The sequence below is a fragment of the Pseudorca crassidens genome, chromosome 3 (assembly GCF_039906515.1).
Source record: "Pseudorca crassidens isolate mPseCra1 chromosome 3, mPseCra1.hap1, whole genome shotgun sequence".
In the NCBI taxonomy this organism is placed as follows: domain Eukaryota; kingdom Metazoa; phylum Chordata; class Mammalia; order Artiodactyla; family Delphinidae; genus Pseudorca; species Pseudorca crassidens.
This window is the reverse complement of record NC_090298.1, coordinates 162,939,252-162,957,970: the sequence shown is the minus strand read 5'-3', so window position 1 is coordinate 162,957,970 and position 18,719 is coordinate 162,939,252. Positions and strand designations below refer to the sequence as shown.

The following is an 18,719-nucleotide window of genomic DNA, read 5'->3' as shown; positions in this document are numbered from 1 at the left end:
AAACGGTTGGTACAAGTTGGTGGCTAAGGTGTGGGTTCAAACCCCACCTCTTACTAAATCTCAGTCTCCTCATCAAACACAACTGGTACTAGAACCAAAACTCACCAGTTTGATGCAACGACTCAATGAGCTAATAAGTGGAGTATTTGTAATGGCACTTAGAATAGTTACTCTTTCCCACCCGTTTGGGGTTCTCCGGATAAACAAGGGCCCCTGTAACCTTATGGGACATTCAACCAACACTTGTAGTGGCTGCAAAATGAGCCTCACTTAAGAGTCACCTACCCCAAAAGGAAACACAGGAGGAAGACACAAAACTTAATTTAATAGAAATTTCAGTTGTAGTTCTTACATTCTCAGTATGAGCCGAGCTAGAACCCGCTGCCCCACTCGGAACTGGCCCAGTCCTGGGGGCAGGGGAGAAAGGAGAGAGGGAGGTCAGAGCTCAGGGCTTAGGAGCCCCATTCTTCCTCAGTGCTGGGGGGCTGGTGATGCCACCCTCTTCTCCTACCACCCCCCTGTGGGATCCAGGAAGGAGAGCAGATGGAATCTTGGGCCTGGGGCTTCTCCTCCACGCCACACCCCACCCTGAGTCCCCAAGTTGGAGGGGAGCTAAGGGATCTGGGGAGATAAGGGGACAGCAGAAAGCAAAGATGTCAAATCAAGAAAGATGAAGGCCAGGGGTGAGGAGTGAAGGAGGATCAGAGACAAAACACCAGTTAAAAAAAAAAAAAACTTTAAAAAAAAAAAAAAAGGGGAGGGGGAGAACAAAAACAAAATCCACCCCAAATTGGAACCCGCCTGGAAAAAAATGAAAGTTCTCCAGTCTCACAGAGACATTATTTGGCGCGGCCGGCTCTGCGGCAGGAGCACTCAGGCCTCAGTCCAGCCCTGGAGGCGGCGGCGGCGTGGCCCCTACAGCTCATCCTTGGCCTGGCCAGCGGCAGCGTCTTCCTCATCCTCTTCCTCTTTCTCGTCCTCATCCTCCTCATCCTCATCCTTGTCCTCCTCCTCTTCCTTGTCTGCCTCCTCCTCTTCCTTGCGCTTCTTCTCCTCCTCCTCCTCCTTTAGCCTCTGCTCTTCGTCTTGCTTGTCCTTCATTTGTTTTTCTGCTGCCTGTGTGCAAACCACACACCTCAGGGCCTGGACTCCCTTGGCAGCCCTGCCCACCCCCAAGCCCAAGACTGGACCCTGGTCCCACCTTCGTAACACCCCATGTCTCGTTGCCAAACTCCTCAGCGTATGCTTCGTCGTTGGTGATGAGGAAGTTGTCAAAGATGGTGCCAGACTTGACCTGTAATGGGGCCAGGGAGTAGAGGGGTGGTCGGAAGGGTGGTCAGAGGGGATATACCTGTTGGCCTTGGCCTCGAAAAGGTCTCCCGCCCATATTCCCATAACCACTACACAATGCTACAGTTTAATGTTGCAGTTAAAAAACAGGCTGCCTGGGCTTCCCTGGTGGCGCATTGGTTGAGAGTCCGCTTGCCGATGCAGGGGACGCGGGTTCATGCCCCGGTCCGGGAAGATCCTACATGCCGCGGAGCAGCTGGGCCCGTGAGCCATGGCCGCTGAGCCTGCACGTCCGGAGCCTGTGCTCCGCGATGGAAGAGGCCACAGCGGTGAGGGGCCCGCATACCACAAAAAAAAAACAAAAAACACAAAAAAACACAGGCTGCCTGGGTTCCAACACCAGCTCTGCCATTTCCTGCCTACATGACCTCAGGCTGGTGACTTCACCTCTCTGCACCTCATTTTCTTCATCTGTAAAAAGGGGTCTCACTCCCTTCTTTAAATATTTCTCTAGTACCTACTACGTGCCAGGCACCATTCTAGGTGCAGAAAGTACATCACTGCACAGAACAGACAAAAATTCAGTCCCTGTGAACCTAATTTTCTAATGGTACTATCTAACCACCTTCTAGGTTGCTGGGGGCAATAAAATGAGTTGGTTCCCGTAGGTACTTGAAAAAGTACCAAGAAGTTAGTAAGTACAACTTCAGAGTGGGTGCTGTAAGAATGCCATAAGGACAAACCAGGAATTTCTTTAAAAAAAGAAAAAGCACCATTTTGGAGTCAGACCTCCTTTGTCCCTTTCCTCCTGGGTTGACCCTGTGCACTTGAGGTCCTGGGATCCTTCTCTTCCCTCCGTGTCTCACCTGCCATAGATCCAAGCCCAGTACAGCAAAGTTTTCATAGGCGTAGATGTTGCTATCAGGGGAATACTCAGGGTTGTCGATCTCTGGGTGGATCCAAATGCCCTTGTAATCTGGGTTGTCAATCTGTCGGGGCTTCCACTCACCCTGCAGAAGAAGTGAACTGGTGGGTGAGTGGAGATCAGTGCATTCCCCACTGTGTACCGCCCTGCTCAGAGCCCCAGGCTCACCTTGTACTCTGGGTTCTGAATCACTGGTGGTTCCCACTCTCCGTCCATCTCTTCATCCCAGTCCTCGGGCTTCTTAGCATCTGGGTCAGGAATGTGCTCAGGCTTGTCCCAGTCCTGCAGGTACATTAGGAGGTCAGAGTTGGCCCAGTTGTCCTCCACACCCTCCATGGTGGGGAGCCCCTGCCCAAGAACGAACCTCAGGCTTGGAGTCCGTAGGGTCATCAACCTTGGCTCGCTCGTCCCAGTCTTCAGGCTTTGCAGCATCAGGATCCTTTATCTTCTTGGGAGGCAAGAAATCCCAATCGTCCTCCAGAGAGCCTGACTCCACCTGGCTGTTGTCAATCTTTACCTCATAGGTATTATCAGGCCGCACAATCAGCGTGTACAGGTGTGTGAATTCATCGTCCTGAAGAGAATGAGAGATCAGTGCCCCGCCCACCAGGCTGGCCTCTGAGCCTTCCCTTACAGCCATTTGTCACCACCCCCAGAGCACACCTTGCAACGGATATCCTTGTTGATCAGCACGTTCTTGCCCTTGTAGTTGAAGATGACATGAACCTTCTTGGTGCCAGGACCACAGATGTCCGGGCCTTGATGAGAAGCAGATCCAGTCAGAACTAGAGAGTGTCTACCATTATGAACCCCTCCCCACCCATTTATAAAAAGAAAACTTGGTTCTTAAACTCAGGTCTGTCAAGGTGAAAAGACAAAATTCAGATATCTCTAAGGGACTGTGATTAGGGATTTAAAGAAAAAAAAAAAATCAGTGCTCTAGAAGTCAGTATCTTTACTTGCAGAATTAGTAAATGCCTACCTTATAAAATCGCGCAAATTAGCAGTCTTAAATCAATGATAACAATGTAGAAAGTTGCTACTAACTGTAACTATTTTCTCAGCTTCTCCTCCAAAGAAATGTTTAACCATTTAAGTGTTTTCTATGATCTTAACACCACTTTTCATGGGCTATAAAGAACTCATGGGGTTTCGAACTCCCTCTAACTAATCAGAGGTCAGCATCAGGGTGGGGCCCGCTCACCAAACATGATGTTGTATTCAGAGTCTCCATGCATGTCTGTCTGGTCCAGACCATCTGGAAATAGCTTCACGTAGCCGCCCCCACAGTCGATGTTCTGTTCGTGTTTCACGGTGAACTGCACCACCAGTGTTTGACCCTTATTGGAGAAGGGCTCGAATCTGGCCGACAGAGCATAAAACCGGGCATCCTGGCTTGTCTGCAGCCCTAGCAAGGAACGGTAGTCAGATCACGGCTCAGCAACAACCCCCGGGAGACCCTTAGGATGGGAAATACAGACGACTCTCCCTTCCTCCACCTCTTCTACTTCTAGGGATATCCAAACTGTGTGGTGACTAGGGCTTCCTCCAGGAAGTCCTCCTGGATCTGAGCACCCACCCCTAGGCTCTTACCTTTATCTTTCTCCTGGTCACCGTAGAACTTGCCGGAACTGAGAACGAATTTGCCAAAATCTGGTTTGTGTTTGGATTCGATCCAGCGCTCGGTCCATCCGTCTAGGGGACCAAAGGGGCAGGTCAGAGTAGCGGTGCTGATCACCCCCCACCAAACATCTACCAGGAGCTACAAGCTGCTGGGGGCAAGGAAGGAGATTCCCCCTCCCCCCGACTGTCCCCACCCCAACCTCTAGCTTGACAGCTCTGGTGGCTTAAAAGATCCTCGGGCGAACCCTAACTCCCGCCGCGCAAGGCCGCCGCGCCCTCCCCGCTCCCCAGGGACGCAGAAGGAAAGATCGCCTGCGGCTCCAGCCCCTGAAGGCCACTGTGTTGGTCCTCTGAGCAGTAATTACAGGCGACACGCAGATATGGGCTGGGGGGCCAGCCGCATCGTTAGGACGGCCTCAAGGCGGGACTAGCCGTTACCTCCGTCCAGAAACTGCTCCTTGAAGTAAACGGCGGGTTCAGCGGCGCCCAGGCCAAGAAGGCCGAGCAGCACCAGCACGGGTAGCAGCATGGCGGGCCGAGGGGGCGGCGGCGCGCGGGCCCTTTAAGTCACTCTACCAGCAATAGCTCTGCAGTAGGGACGGACGGTGCCGCCGGCCGTGCGATTTTATAACCGGCCGCCTCTCAAACCAACCTGGTCCGGCCTCTTGGCCCTCCTCTCCCACTTTATCATTGGTCTGTGGCCACAGCTCTGCCTTTCCATTGGACCCTTGTGGGTTCAGCAAGTTAGGCTGTGCCTCGGAACGCTGGGTTCCCAGATGGCCGATTTCTATTGGCCGCACCGCTGGCCAATGAAGGTCGACCACGCGTTGTGGGGGACGCCCACCGGTGGAGTGGGGGCCTCGAGCCCCTCAGGCCAGGTCATGTGACCAGACCTCGGCCCAACCCCGCCCTCGCCCGCTAGCAGCGCTAGAGGTCTAGGCGTTTAAAGAATTCGCGCGAGAGCAGGTGCCGCTGCTTAGAGCTAGGGCCCTGCTCCAGCATCGACTCCACTTATCCCCTCTACAGGGATGGGTAGGCAAGGTTTTCCTAACCTTTTCTACCCTGAATTTGGGGAACCCCACCACTCCGACCCTCTCTCTCTCCATCTCTCTCTCTCTCTCTTAACCCCAGCCCCCCGCCCCGCCAGGATGGGGCAGAGGGCATCGAGCCCTAGGGCTTCACTTCACCCCAGCGCCTGAGCCGTGCAGGCCTGCGGGGGGAGTGCCGGCTCTCTCCTCCGTACGGCCCCTAGTTCCCTGGCAGCCTGTCAGACTGCTGCTGTGTGAGCTGGGGCAAGGCATTTAGCCTCTTTGAAGGCACAGGAGCTCCTGAAAGGCCAAGAGGAGCGACCCCGGCCAGCTGCTGGCCGGCAGAAATGCTTTCAAAGCTTTTAGGGATGTCTGGGACAGAGGGAAGGAAGCCTTGAACGGCTCGAAGTTGTGACTATAGGCTGGGTCTCCTACGGTTGTTCACCTTATTGCAGCCTGTCCTTTACCCCTCATCCCCTCCTCAGCCGGTAAATGAAAGGGGTCACAGTCTTGTGGTCTCCCACAAACGGCCTGCTTTTGCAATTAAACGGCTAAAGATGAGAGGGCAGGGGGTTCCGTTGGGGAGGGACAAAATGGGACAGATGGTGGGGAAGATAAGGTCTAAGGGAGGTGGCCAGGACCCCTGAGACTAGAGCCTTCTTAGGAAGGCAGAGGCACATGACTGAAAGTAACACACCAGCTCCCTGCCCCTAGGCTGCAGGAAGCAGGCAGGAGAGGTGGGGCTTTCCCAAACTCTGAGCAAATTGGCTCTGGACCTGGGAAGTGGAAGTAAACTGCTGAAGGGGGTGGATCTTGGCAAAAGGGTGGGGAGGGGGTGCTTCCCCTCTAGTGGTGGGGACTCAGAAAAGAGAGGAATTAGGAGCCTTGGAGAAGTTGGGGTTCTGCCCCTTCCCCAAGACAGTATCCAGTATTGCCCAACCTGGTCCTCCCCAACGAGGACCCCCCCAAGTCTGGGATGACCACTCCAGGCCTTCCACTGACCTTCCCCCTGCCTTCCCGCCCTTCCACCATGTGTCAGGGACACATGGGCTAGGTGCTGCCTGCCAGAGGGTAGACACTATGCCTGTCTTGTTCACCTCACCATTCTGCCCCGCACCCCACAGTGTCTCCTGCAGCATCAGGCACAGAACAGGCTTAAAACCTACTTGACGTGGGACAGAAGCAAGGAAAGAAGGACTCTTGCTGGAATTAAATAAGCAAAAATGGGGAAAGTGCTTTGAAGCTAAGAAGAGACTTTGAGGGATGCATTCTGAATTTTTATCAGGACCTCACTGTAGGTCCAGCATTGGGGGATATTAGTAACCCCATTTACCACGCTCAAATAACAGTTGTGATGGCTAAATGAGTAAGTGCTTAGAACAGCACCTAACACAGAGTCCACACTCAATTTAGTACCAGCAAGTATTGCATGTGTGTGTGGGTACTATTTCACTTAATTCTCACAGTAACCTGGGCTCATATCATTTCCATCCAAGCGAGGAAACTGAGGCACAGAAATATTAAGTGATTTGGCTGAGGGACAAAAATGGCAGATCTGGGATTAGAACCTACTTGTGCTGTCTAATGTAGTCTCCACTGGCCACATGTGATTATTGCCTTTTGAAATGCAGCGGCTGTGAAGTAAGCTGTAAGTGGAAAATATACATCAGAATTTGAAGACTTAGTGTGAATAAATAATGTAAAATATCTCACTAGTAGTTTTATATTAAGTGTTGAAATGATAATGTGGACATTTTAGGTTCTATAAATTCTTCAAATTAATTTCACCCCTTTTGTTTTTAACGTTGCTACTAAAATGTGTAAAATTACATTTCTATCTCGAAATATATTTCTTGTTTTGTCTTGGCCAAGCTGCGGCATGCTGACCAGGGATCAAACCCGTGTCCCCTGCAGTGGAATAGTGGAGTCCTAACCACTGGACCACCAGGGAATTCCCAGTATCTTGAATTATATTTCTATAGGACAGCACTGATCTATACTACAAATTATTTTCCTGACATTGGTCTTCTCAGAGCAGGGGTATGGGGAGGAGGGGGCAGGTTCTGGAGTGTTTATAATTTCTGACACTGTCCACCAGCTCCTTGCAGAACCTTGGGCAAGGCATACCACCCTCCAAGCCTCAGTTTTCACATCTGTGAAATATATATTATATCAGTATCTACATCATACAGTTTTGGGGAAAATGAAGTAAGACACCTGAAGCACTTAGCACTGGGCTGGGCACAGGGGAGAACGTCCATACAGGTTAGCTGCAACCTTGAATATATTATTCAATAATATACTATTATTGAGTCCTTCTCCCCTCTATAAATAGGGTTGGTCCCTACCCAGACTCCCTTTTAAAATTTAAAAGTAGTTGACATCAGGGACTTCCCTGGTGGTGCAATGGTTAGGACTCCGTGCTCCCAATGCAGGGGGCCTGGGTTCGATCCCTGGCCAGGGAACTAGATCCCACATGCATGCCGCAACTAAGGAGCCCTGGAGCCACAACTAAGGAGCCCATGTGCTGCAACCAAGGAGCTGGAGAGCTGCAACTTAAGACCCAGTGCAACCAAATAAATAGATTTTTAAAATAATAATAGAAAAAATAAAAGTAGTTGACATCAACAGGATGACTATATCTGGAGTCCACCACCCACAGCCCTCCTGTGGGGGTAAGAAAGAATCCCCAAGGGAGGACTGGTCTGAGGCCCAGAGAGGGGGAAGTCCAAGGTCACACAGCCCCTTCTGGTGAGGCTGGGTGCAGCTTAAAACAATGCTGTGAGTCTGTCTTTGATGGTATTAATTTGACCTCTCTGGTCAACAAGAAACCACCAGTCCAGCCAGTACTGGGTCCCTAACCCCCTCTTAAGTTCAAGTGACACGCTCAAGATGGCGGCACCCGAGCCCTGCAGCATAGTCTGCCACACTCAAGATGCCGGTGTACGCCCCCCGGCGCCGGTTCCGGTTCCGGTTCCGGTTCCGGTTGTTCTGGCCGCCGGCAGGCGCACGCCGAGCGCCCTGGGAGCAGTCATGGCAGACGGTCCGGTGGCGGAGGTGCTGCTGCAGCGGCTGGAGGCGGCCGATGGCGGCTTGGACAGCGCTGAACTGGCGGCCGAGCTGGGCGTAGAGCATCAGACCGTGGTGGGCGCCGTGAAGAGCCTGCAGGCGCTGGGTGAGGTGAGCTGGGCCGGTGATGCCGGGCCTCCTCGCTTTTGCACCTGCGGTTCCCTTGCCAGGAGGGCTCTGCCTCCAGGCCAGATTATCTCAGGCCTGGTTAGGAGTAATTGTATGTGTCCCGCCCAGGGTGCGCAGGGGGGAGTCAGGACCGAGTGAGGGCCCCGGGGTACGGATGTTCCTCATGCAGTAAACGTCCATTGAGGCATGATCAGTGTTGAGGGGGTGGAGAGGAGAATGGTGGACCAGAAAGACGCAGTCGCCGCCTTCACGCAGGCTGCGGTATAATGGATATACTCAAGTGACCGGAGTGATGGAGGAAGCACGGGGAACTCAGAGGCGTTAGCAGACCCAGCCTTGAGGATCAGGGAGAGTATCCCAAAGGAGATGACAGCTGAGTCGGGTTTCTGCATTGAGTAGAAAAGCCATGGCACTTTAAGGAACAGTGGGGTAGGGAGGTGGCACAAGTGGTGAGAGAGACCCAGCAGAGCCAGATTTTGCGAGGCCTTGTAGGTCTTTATTTCACAGGGGTACTGGGGGGCCATGGCAGGAGCTAGAGCCAATGAGATGTGTGTACTGCCTACATCACTCTTGGAAAGGATCGGTGCGGGCAGGACTGGAGGCAAGGGGGCAGTGGCAGAGGCTGGCACATCCCCAAACTACAGGGTGTGGTCCCTGGCTGTAGGGAGGCAGCTGGAATGGAGAAGGGATTCAGGTGAAGGAATGAAATAAGGTTCATGGAAATGTAGGGGTAGCTCGGATGAAGCCCAGCCTTCTGACTTGGACAAGGGAAGGGTGATGGAGCCAGAGGGGGAGGATGCTGACCGACCCGTGGGTCACCCAGCAGGCTGGATCCATGAGGCTAGGACTCAAAAAACATAGCTGAAAACATCAAACTTACATGATGTGCCCTGCTCTGGCCTCAGATTTATTCCTCATCCAATCTTTGATGTGCCCTTCAGTTGATGGCACTGTTATTATCCCCATATTGCAGATGTGACAACTTCTAAGCACTGGTCAGAATCTTGATCAGTGTCACTAGAAGGAACAGGCAAACCTGGATTTGAAGCCTGAGGTCGTCAGTGCAGAAAGGGATTGAAGCTATGGTGTATGGGATGACAGTACCTTGATGGATGTGAAAGTGACATTTGTGTAGGCTACTGAGGGTTAAGTGTTGGCAGCTTAATGGGGTTCATTGTAAGGATGATGACGATGATATTAATGTAGTAGTAGTTATATTTATGCAGCATTTGCTGCATACTAAGCGCTCTGCATCCTTTCTGTGTATTAATTTAGTTACTCAAAACAACTCTCTGAGGTAGAACCCACCACACCCTTCTCTCATGGATAAGAAAATTTGCTCAGGGACGTTAAGCAACTTTCCCAAGGTCACACAGCAAGAGAGGAGCAGAGCTAGGAATTAAAACGAAAGGGGAGCCTAGGGTTCCTGTGTGTAATGTGGGCAGCCTGGGTTCTTCTCTGACGTCTGGCTACACTGAGATGCATGTAAGTGTGGAAATAAATCATTTCACCCGAGACTTTAAAAAAATCTTTCCCAGGTTCAAAAGTGATAGGATTTGTTCTTTGCCAGGCAGGTAATACCCTCAGTACTTTACCTCACCCTGGGAGGTGTGAATCATTTTTGTCATTTTTCCCATGTCACAAAAGATCTACTGAGGCTCAACGAGGCGAGATCACTCCGCTGGGAAGTGGTACAGCTGAGAGGCAAAGCTGGCATCACAGGCTGTTCTTTGACCCGCGTCCCCAGTGCTGCGGCAAGGGGGTGCCTGGACCTGAACCCTGTCCCTGCCCGTGTCCCCCTGTTTTCCTACAGATAATCGAGGCTGAGCTGCGTTCCACCAAGCGCTGGGAGCTTACCGCTGAGGGCGAGGAGATTGCCCGGGAAGGCAGCCATGAGGCCCGGGTGTTTCGCAGCGTCCCCCCAGAGGGCCTGCCCCAGAGCGAGCTCATGGTAGGAGTCTGAGTGGGCAGGGCCTAGGGAGGTGTTGGGATGAGGGCGACCCTTGTGTCCCCCTCACTGCAGCCTTGCTCCCACAGCGACTGCCCAGTGGCAAGGTGGGCTTCAGCAAGGCCATGTCCAACAAGTGGATCCGAGTGGACAAGAGTGCTGCCGACGGGCCCCGGGTGTTCAGAGTGGTGAGTCCCTGCCGAGCGGTAGTTGGACAGGTAGTCGGACAGTTGGGCCCCCTGCCCTCACGGCCCCTCACGCCCATCACTGTGGCAGGTGGATAGCGTGGAGGATGAGGTGCAGCGGCGGCTCCAGCTGGTCCAGGGTGGACAGGCCGAGAAGCTGGGAGAGAAGGAGAGGAGCGAGCTCAGGAAGAGGAAGCTGCTGACTGAAGTGTGAGTGGGTGCCGCCCCCCCGGCTCACACCTGTGTCACCTGCATGGCCCTGGAGCAGAAGGGGAGCCATTCTGCCCACACTGGGCCAGGGTGCTATCAGTCTCCTCCCAGCCTCCCTTCACACTGTGGTTGTCGAGCACGCACGCCAGGCTCATGCCGTGTCAGGGCCTTTGCCTCTGTTGTGCCTTCTGCTGAGAAAGAGCTTCCTGCTCTTCTTCAAAGCATGTTCTGACATCAAACCTCTGCTCATGTGTCACCTTAGAGAGGCCACCCTGACACCCTTTCCTCCCTTCAAATTCCATAAAAGTTCCTCACTCCTGGTCTCCATCCCTTGTGCCCTGTTGACTTCCTTTACAGTCCTAAGCACCGTCTGAAAGTTTATGACTGCTGGGACCTGGACAGGCTGGGGGCTCTGCCCTCACAGAGCTGACGACTCCTTTGAGCAGACGTAGCAGTGGCCTAGCAGTTATAAGAACACAAACTGGGAATTCCCTGGTGGTCCAGTGGTTAGGACTCTGAGCTTCCACCACAGGAGGCCTGGGTTCGATCCCTGGTTAGGGAACTAATATCCCATGTGCTGCATGGTGTGGCCAAAAGAAAAAAAAAGAAGACTGGAATGGGGCTGCCTGATTCAAGTCCCAGCTCTGTCATATGCTAGCTGTGTGACCTTGACCAAATCACCTGATCTGTCCAAGCTTCTGTTTATGCATGTGTAAAATGGCTCCTTTTCACACAGGATTATGGGGTGATTTTATGGAGCAGAGCCTAGTGTGGAGTAAACTCTCTAAACTTGACCTATTATTATCACTCCCAGCTATATGCCTAGTGCCTTGAACAGACCCTGGTACACATTAGGTTCTCAGTAAATGTTTGTTGAATGAGTAACTGCATGAACATAGGGATGTAGGTCGGGACCAGCTAAGAGGATTCTGGAGATGGTAAGTGTCAGGAAGGAAATACAGCAGAATGACTTGGTGGGTGACTTTGGGGTCAGCATCAGATGGGAGGTCAAGGGAAACCACTTGGAGGAGGTAACAGCGTTGTCCTCTGGCCTCAGGAACCTGAAGACCTACTGGGTGAGCAAAGGCAGTGCCTTTAGCACCAGCATCTCCAAGCAGGAAACAGAGCTGAGCCCAGAGATGATCTCCAGGTAGGGGGTAGCCCCAGAGCTGGGGGCCGATGGGGGTGTGGTAGGCAGCCCCCACCAGACCCATGTACCCTGCATCTCCCCATAGTGGCTCCTGGCGGGATCGGCCCTTCAAGCCCTACAATTTCTCGGCCCATGGCGTCCTCCCTGACAGCGGCCACCTGCACCCCCTGCTCAAGGTCCGCACCCAGTTCCGGCAGATCTTCCTGGAGATGGGGTAAGCATGGGGCCAGGGGTGGGGCTAGCCCACCTGCTTGGCACAGGCAGGGCAGTCAGGCTGTGTCTCCCACCAGGTTCACCGAGATGCCGACCGACAATTACATTGAGAGCTCCTTCTGGAACTTTGACGCACTCTTCCAGCCCCAGCAGCACCCAGCACGGGACCAGCATGACACCTTCTTCCTGCGAGGTGGGTGGGCCCCGCTGCGCCATCAGAGGTGCCAGGACTGGACAGAACCTTTTGGGGTGGCATACCGTTTTACAGGATAAACTCCATCCTCCTCAGTGTGGCCGACAAACCTGTGTGAGCTGCTATCATCAACTTCTGTTATCTTCTTCCACCTCCCCTCCTGCCCACCTCAGGGCCTTTGCCTGTGCTGTGGCTTCTGCCGAGAACTGTCTTCTCCCAGGTCTTCATGGCAGGCTCTGGCATGAAGCTTCTGTTCACATATCACCTCAGAGAGGCCACCCTGACATGCCCTTGTCCCCCCAAGTTCTAAAAGCTCCTCACTGCTAGTCTTCAACATTGCTTCCCAGTTCTTTCTTTCTTCCACAGTCCTTAGTACTCTCTGAAATTGAATGACTTTCCAAAATGGTTGTTGTTTCCCCCACCAGCAGGGCAGATGAGGCTGTTGGGTGCCTGTTACCTGGCCAGGAGCAGCAGCGCCATTGTCATCATTTCAGCATCCAAAACTTGCTGAGCCATGGGACTTCCCTGGTGGCCCAGTGGTTAGGGCTCTCCGCTTCCGCTGCAGGGGGGCGCAGGTTTGATCCCTTGTCAGGGAAGTTCCACATGCCATGTAGTGTGGACAAAAATAAGAAAAAAGAAAAAATATATATATATAAAACTTACTGAGCTGTCACTGTCCTAATCTTTCCACCAACTATAGGAAGTAGACTGTTAGCCCTGTTTTGCAAATGAGGAAATTAGGTCTCAGAGAGGGGACATCACTTGCCCAGGGTCGCAGCTTATAGGCGGTGGGGCTGGGATTTGATGTCAGGCTTTTCAGGTGCACTAAAATTGTGTCTCTGGAAGGGACTCATAAGAACTTGCACATTCGTACAGCATAGAGTCTGCACCTATGACTGAGCTCCTGTGTGCCAAAGTCTCTGTGAAACACCTGGGTCACAGCCAGGAATGAGACAGAAATCCTTGCCCTGATGAGGCCCGCATATCCTGGTTGGGTGAGATATGCATTTAATTCTAAGTAAGCTGTAAACCCGGCAATGAAAGATGGCAGTAAATGTGATGGGGGAATTGACGTTTTGTTGGTGGGGGAGCACGCTGTCAATTTAAGTTAAAGGCCGCGGGCTTCCCTGGTGGCGCAGTGGTTAAGAATCCGCCTGCCAATGCAGGGGACACGGGTTCGAGCCCTGGTGCGGGAAGATCCCACATGCCTCGGAGCTACTAAGCCCGTGCGCCACGACTACTAAACCTGTGCTCTAGAGCCCACGAGCCACACCTACTGAAGCCCACATGCCCAGAGCCCGTGCTCCACAACAAGAGAAGCCCGCACACTACAATGAAGAGTAGCCCCCGCTCGCCGCAACTAGAGAAAGCCTGCGCACAGCAATAAGACCCAATGCAGCCAAAAATAAATAAAATAAATAAATTTATTTTAAATTAATTAAATGAAGGCTGCTTGGGACTTCCCTGGTGGCACAGTGGTTAAGATTCCGCCTGCCAACGCAGGGGACACAGGTTCAATGCCTGGTCTGGGAAGATCCCACATGCCGCTGAGCAACTAAGCCCGTGCGCCACAACTACTGAGCCTGCACTCTAGAGCTTGCAAGCCACAACTACTGAGCCTGCATGCCACAACTACTGAAGCCCGTGCTCTGCAACAAGAGAAGCCACCGCAATGAGAAGCCCGTGCACCGCAACGAAGAGTAGCCCCCGCTCGCCGCAGCTAGAGAAAGCCCCCCACAGCAATGAAGACGCAACGCAGCCAAAAATAAATTAATTAAAAAAAAAAGTCTCCGTGCTCCCAATGCAGCGGGCCCGGGTTCGGTCCCTGGTAAGGGAACTAGATCACACGTGCATGCCGCAACTAAGAGTTCGCATGCTGCAACTAAGGAGCTGGTGAGCCACAACTAAGGGGCACACCTGCCACAACTAAGGAGCATGCCTGCTGCAACCAAGACCCGATGCAACCAAATAAGATAAATAAATTTTTTTTTTTTTTTTTGCGGTACGTGGGCCTCTCACTGTCGTGGCCTCTCCCGTTGCGGAGCACAGGCTCCGGACGTGCAGGCTCAGCGGCCATGGCTCACGGGCCCAGCCGCTCCGCGGCATGTGGGATCTTCCCAGACCGGGGCACGAACCCATGTCCCCTGCATCGGCAGGCGGACTCTCAACCACTGCGCCACCAGGGAAGCCCCAATAAAATATTTTTAAAAATAAAATGAAGGCTGCTTAAGCAAAGATGGAAGGAGGTCAGGGAGGGAGCTATGCCTGGGGAAGGAAAGTTCCAGGCAAAGGGAATGGCCAGTGCAAAGGCCCTGAGGCTGGCACATGCCTGATATGCTCACAGATCAGCAGGGAAGCCCTGTGGCTGGAGGAACTGATCAGTTAGGAGTGGGAGGAGAGAATTCCCCAGCAGTCCAGTGGTTAGGACTCTGCGCTTCACTGCCTAGGGCACAGGTTCGACCCCTGGTTGGGGAACTAAGTCCTGTGCAGGATGGCCAAAAAAAAAAAGAGGAAATGGGACCACGGAAGGTTCTGGGCAGAGGAGAGTTGTGACTGACTCAGGTGTTCCCAGGTACCCTCTGGCAGCTGTGGAGGGCGGGGGAGGGAGCTGCCTGTGTCACTATCTGTTTTCAGTGCGGTGGCTATTTGAGAAATGCTCCTTGACTGACCAGATGTTGCTCTGTCCTGCCCAGATCCAGCCCAGGCCCAGCAGCTCCCAATGGACTATGTCCATCGCGTCAAGCGGACCCACTCTCAAGGCGGCTACGGTTCACAGGGGTAAGGCAGGACCCAGGACTTTGGGTCCTGGGCAGGACACCCAGGGGTGTCGGGGGAAAGAGGTTGGGGGCCGTGAGCTGCATCATGGACTTCCTGTATGTCCCTCTGAAGGTACAAATACAACTGGAAACTGGACGAGGCTCGGAAAAACCTACTGCGCACCCACACCACGTCGGCCAGCGCCCGCGCCCTCTACCGCCTGGCCCAGAAGGTGTGGCAGGGCTTGGGCAGCGTTGGAGGGGCCAGGGCTGACATGCTGACCTTCTCACCCATGCCCGGGCTTGGCCTGCCTCTCATCTCCAGAAGCCCTTCACAGCGGCCAAATACTTCTCCATTGATCGTGTGTTCCGGAATGAGACCCTAGATGCCACGCACCTGGCCGAGTTCCACCAGATCGAGGGCGTCGTGGCTGACCACGGCCTCACGCTAGGCCACCTCATGGGCGTCCTGCGGGAGTTCTTCACCAAGCTGGGTGAGCAGGCGGGCTGGGGTGGGCAAGCAGGAGGATGCCTTGGTCGTCAGCCTGACCCTCCCCCTTTGCCCCTCTCCTCCCCCTTTGCCCCACCCCCACCCCCACTCTGTTTGGCTGCCTCCCCACCCAGGTATCACCCAGCTGCGTTTCAAGCCGACCTACAACCCTTACACCGAGCCCAGCATGGAAGTGTTCAGCTACCACCAAGGTCAGGGTGGAACCCAGTACTGGGACAGGGAGGGAGGTCTCAGGCTGTCCATGGCTCAGCCCAGGTCCCCGTCACTGCCAAGCCCACACCCCACCTCCCAAGCTAACTGCCAGGCCCAGTATCACCCACACAAGCCGCCCCATCGTTCTCGTGCCTTCACAGGCCTGAAGAAGTGGGTGGAGGTTGGAAACTCTGGGATCTTCCGCCCCGAGATGCTGCTGCCCATGGGGCTCCCTGAGAATGTGTCAGTCATTGCCTGGGGCCTCTCCCTTGAGCGGTGAGTACCCAAACCACTTAGGGTATTGGCTGCCTTACTCAGGTGGCTTGCCAGGCATGGGGGCCTGCAGACTTTCAGCCCCATTCATTCGTTCATTCATTTGAGAAACCCTTAGTGAGCACCTGCTGTGTACTGAGTCCTGTGCTGTGATTATGACATACACATCTCTACTTCCATGAAGCCAGGGGTGCTAGTGGAACACAGAGGATGATAATTAGCGAGATAAATAACAAGTAAAGCTTAAAGTATGTCCAAAAGCAGTGTTATAGAGAAAACACAGCAGGGAGGGCTAAGGAGATGTCAGGGAAGGCCTCTCAGAGGAGGTGGCATCTGAGCAAAGACTGAACATGGGTGAATTGGTAAGCCGTGAGGATATCTGGGGAATGGCGTTCCAGGCAGAGGGAATAGCCAGTGCAAAGGCCCTGAGGCTGGAGTGGGCCTGCTGTGTTTGGAGAACACTAAGAAGGCCAGTGTGGTTGGAGGGAATGAGTGAGTGAAGGTGGAGAATGGGAGGAGATGAGGGTGGGGAGGTGACAGGTTGAGCAGGGCCTTTTGAGCCCCAGGAAGGACTTGGGCTTTTACTCAAGGAAGGTGATAAGAGAGGTTCTGATCAGAAGAGAGCATGACCTGACCTCATGTTAAACCATGTCATGTCCCCCCTCCCAAGCCCGACAATGATCAAATACGGCATCAACAATATCCGGGAGCTGGTGGGCCACAAGGTGAACCTGCAGATGGTGTACGACAGTCCCCTGTGCCGCCTAGATGCCGAACGGGGGCCCCCGTCGACACAGGAGGCTGCATGACACGAACCGCCCTGGATAGGCCGCCTTCCCCAAGACCCTGCTGCCCTTTGCATCCCTGCCAGTGACCCCCTTGTACTTACGAGGCCTCTGTGAGGCCAGTCCCCCTGCCCCTGGTATCTCCTCTTCCCCACTGGCCCCAGGGTCCCAGGGACAGGGGAGCGGGTAGCAGGTTCATTCTGTTGTCCACCTGTGAGGGTGGGCCTTGGGGAGCCCTGCAGACCAGCTGCTGGCTAATAAAGTGGGCACTTGCCCTCATCTGGTGCCTTTCCTTAGGGGTGGAGGGGTGCTGGAGCCCCGGGTGTGAGGCGTGGTGGGTTGGAGGTCTTGGATCTTCAGGAACCCCTGGCCAGCCTGAGCCAGATCCCTCCAGGGAAGACTAGCTCCATCAGGCATTTACTGATTTACCTCCTGGTGCCAGGTTCTTCTAGGTGAAGGGAACAGAACCCCCTACCCCTGTGGAAGGGGCATTTGGGAAGGGGAGGCCAAGGCGGGCGTCGGGGCCCCAGGAGTCAGCATTCCCACCAACTGGGAGCCAGCATTGGTGGGGTGGGGCGTATAGCAAGCTAAGCCTTTAAAGCTGCCCTTTTTGTTTTTTTAAGAGCAGTTTTAGGTTCATAGCAAAATTGAGTGGAAGGTAAAGGGATTTCCTATAAACCCCCTGCCTTGACACATCATAATGACCCAAAGTCCATAGTGTACATTACAGTTGATTCCCTGTGTTGTATGTAGGTTTGGACAAACGTATGATGACGTGTATTCATTCACTGTTATGGTATCATAGAGAGTATTTTCACTGCTCTGAAAGTCCTCTGTGCTCCACACATTCACCCCTTTCTCGTCCCCCTAAAATTACTACTCTTAAAAAAAAAAAAAACTCAAGGATTTCAAATGAGCCCAGAATAGAGATGAATGAGTAGGATAAAGCTCCATGAACCCACCACTCACACTGGACAGTGAGCAGCATCTCACACCTGTTTCTATGGGAATATTTCAAAGCCAATCCAAGTCACCACGTCGCTCAGCCCAGATCTTCAGGGGCAGCACGCTTTTGGAAACAGACAATTTTTTATGTAACCATGAGGCCACTTTTATACCCAGGGCAGTTGGCAGTCAGCTGAGACCATGGGTTTTGCTGGTCCCAGGGCCTGGGGGCACCAATCTTCCAAGGGCTCCTCACTCAAATCTTTTGTTTATTTATAATTAAATAATCCAGGAATACAGAAAAATATTCCTTCATTCAATAAATGTACACCTTTATTTTTTTAGTTTTTTTATTGAGGTATGGTTGATTTGCAATGCTGTGCCAATCTCTGCTGTACAGTGAAGTGACCCAGTTATACACATATAGACATTCTTTTTTAGTATTTTTTTTCTTTCTTTTTTTTTTTTTTTTTTTTTTTTGCGGTACGCGGGCCTCTCACTGTTGCGGCCCCTCCCGTTGCGGAGCACAGGCTCTGGATGCGCAGGCTCAGTGGCCATGGCTCACGGGCCCAGCCGCTTCGCGGCATGTGGGATCTTCCCGGACCGGGGCACGAACCTGTGTCCCCTGCATCGGCAGGCGGACTCTCAACCACTGTGCCACCAGGGAATCCCTCTTTTTTAATATTCTTTTCCAGTCTGGTTTATCATAGGATATTCAATATAGCTTCCTGTGCTATACATTAGGACCTTGTTGTCCATTTGTTCTAAATGTAATAGTTTGAAACGTGCATCTCTTAAGTGCCAGCAGTGTTCATGAGCTGAAGACCCAGCAGTGGGCAAAGCTGGCTCAGGTCCCTGCCTTCAGGAGCTGACGTGGGGTGGGGGTGGGGAGGGAACCTGGGGAGGCATGAGAGACAGGATGAACAGATAAAAAAATGGGGGAGGGGTAGAAGCCATGTAAAAAGTAAAGGCTGGTGAGGGTGAAGCATGTATAATATGAAGCATAATACAGTAAACACCCAAGAATCCACCCCTAGTTCATTCGAATCTGAGCATAGATTATATTTGCTTTGGATCTTTCATTTTTTAGATCTGTGCGACTAATGGTTTGAAGACCCTATGAGCTTGTCCTAGTTTCTTTTGCCCCCAGCCCACTAAGGCTGCCGCCTCCTGAATTTGGTATTTATTATTCTCATGTGCTTTTAAACTGTTGCTACTTATATGTGTCACTTTAACAAGACACGGTTTCAATTTGCATGTTTTCAAATGTTACACAGACTGTGCACCATAAAAA

The 18,719-nt window shown here is 52.9% G+C and overlaps 2 protein-coding genes across 2 annotated transcripts; one reads left to right on the top strand and one right to left on the bottom strand.

Annotated features, from left to right (window-relative positions):
* Positions 1–305: 305 nt before the first annotated feature.
* Positions 306–4,449, bottom strand: CALR (calreticulin). Its single transcript, XM_067733485.1, has 9 exons — positions 4,277–4,449; positions 3,809–3,910; positions 3,420–3,623; positions 2,879–2,973; positions 2,580–2,789; positions 2,384–2,497; positions 2,157–2,300; positions 1,202–1,294; positions 306–1,116 (listed from the first exon to the last, which is right to left on the bottom strand). Exons 1-9 carry the CDS (start codon positions 4,365–4,367, stop codon positions 916–918), a joined length of 1,254 nt encoding a protein of 417 aa, XP_067589586.1. The 5' UTR covers positions 4,368–4,449; the 3' UTR covers positions 306–915.
* A 3,404-nt stretch (positions 4,450–7,853) lies between these two features.
* On the top strand, positions 7,854–16,759 carry FARSA (phenylalanyl-tRNA synthetase subunit alpha). Its single transcript, XM_067733484.1, has 13 exons — positions 7,854–8,046; positions 9,878–10,015; positions 10,102–10,200; positions 10,289–10,407; positions 11,465–11,557; positions 11,643–11,771; positions 11,848–11,963; positions 14,657–14,741; positions 14,853–14,952; positions 15,045–15,213; positions 15,344–15,421; positions 15,584–15,698; positions 16,366–16,759. Exons 1-13 carry the CDS (start codon positions 7,900–7,902, stop codon positions 16,502–16,504), a joined length of 1,527 nt encoding a protein of 508 aa, XP_067589585.1. The 5' UTR covers positions 7,854–7,899; the 3' UTR covers positions 16,505–16,759.
* Positions 16,760–18,719: the final 1,960 nt, after the last annotated feature.

What these genes read in the sequence shown, in the direction of transcription:
- CALR (XM_067733485.1), bottom strand. Translation starts at nt 4,367, where the DNA reads ATGCTGCTACCCGTGCTGGTGCTGCTCGGCCTTCTTGGCCTGGGCGCC. An exon ending in TGACCAGGAGAAAGATAAAG is followed by an intron (nt 3,624 to 3,808) that starts GTAAGAGCCTAG and finishes GTTCCTTGCTAG; the next exon opens with GGCTGCAGACAAGCCAGGAT. An exon ending in TGAATACAACATCATGTTTG is followed by an intron (nt 2,974 to 3,419) that starts GTGAGCGGGCCC and finishes CTTCTCATCAAG; the next exon opens with GCCCGGACATCTGTGGTCCT.
- FARSA (XM_067733484.1), top strand. Translation starts at nt 7,900, where the DNA reads ATGGCAGACGGTCCGGTGGCGGAGGTGCTGCTGCAGCGGCTGGAGGCG. An exon ending in GGCGGCTACGGTTCACAGGG is followed by an intron (nt 14,742 to 14,852) that starts GTAAGGCAGGAC and finishes GTCCCTCTGAAG; the next exon opens with GTACAAATACAACTGGAAAC. An exon ending in GGAGTTCTTCACCAAGCTGG is followed by an intron (nt 15,214 to 15,343) that starts GTGAGCAGGCGG and finishes CTCCCCACCCAG; the next exon opens with GTATCACCCAGCTGCGTTTC.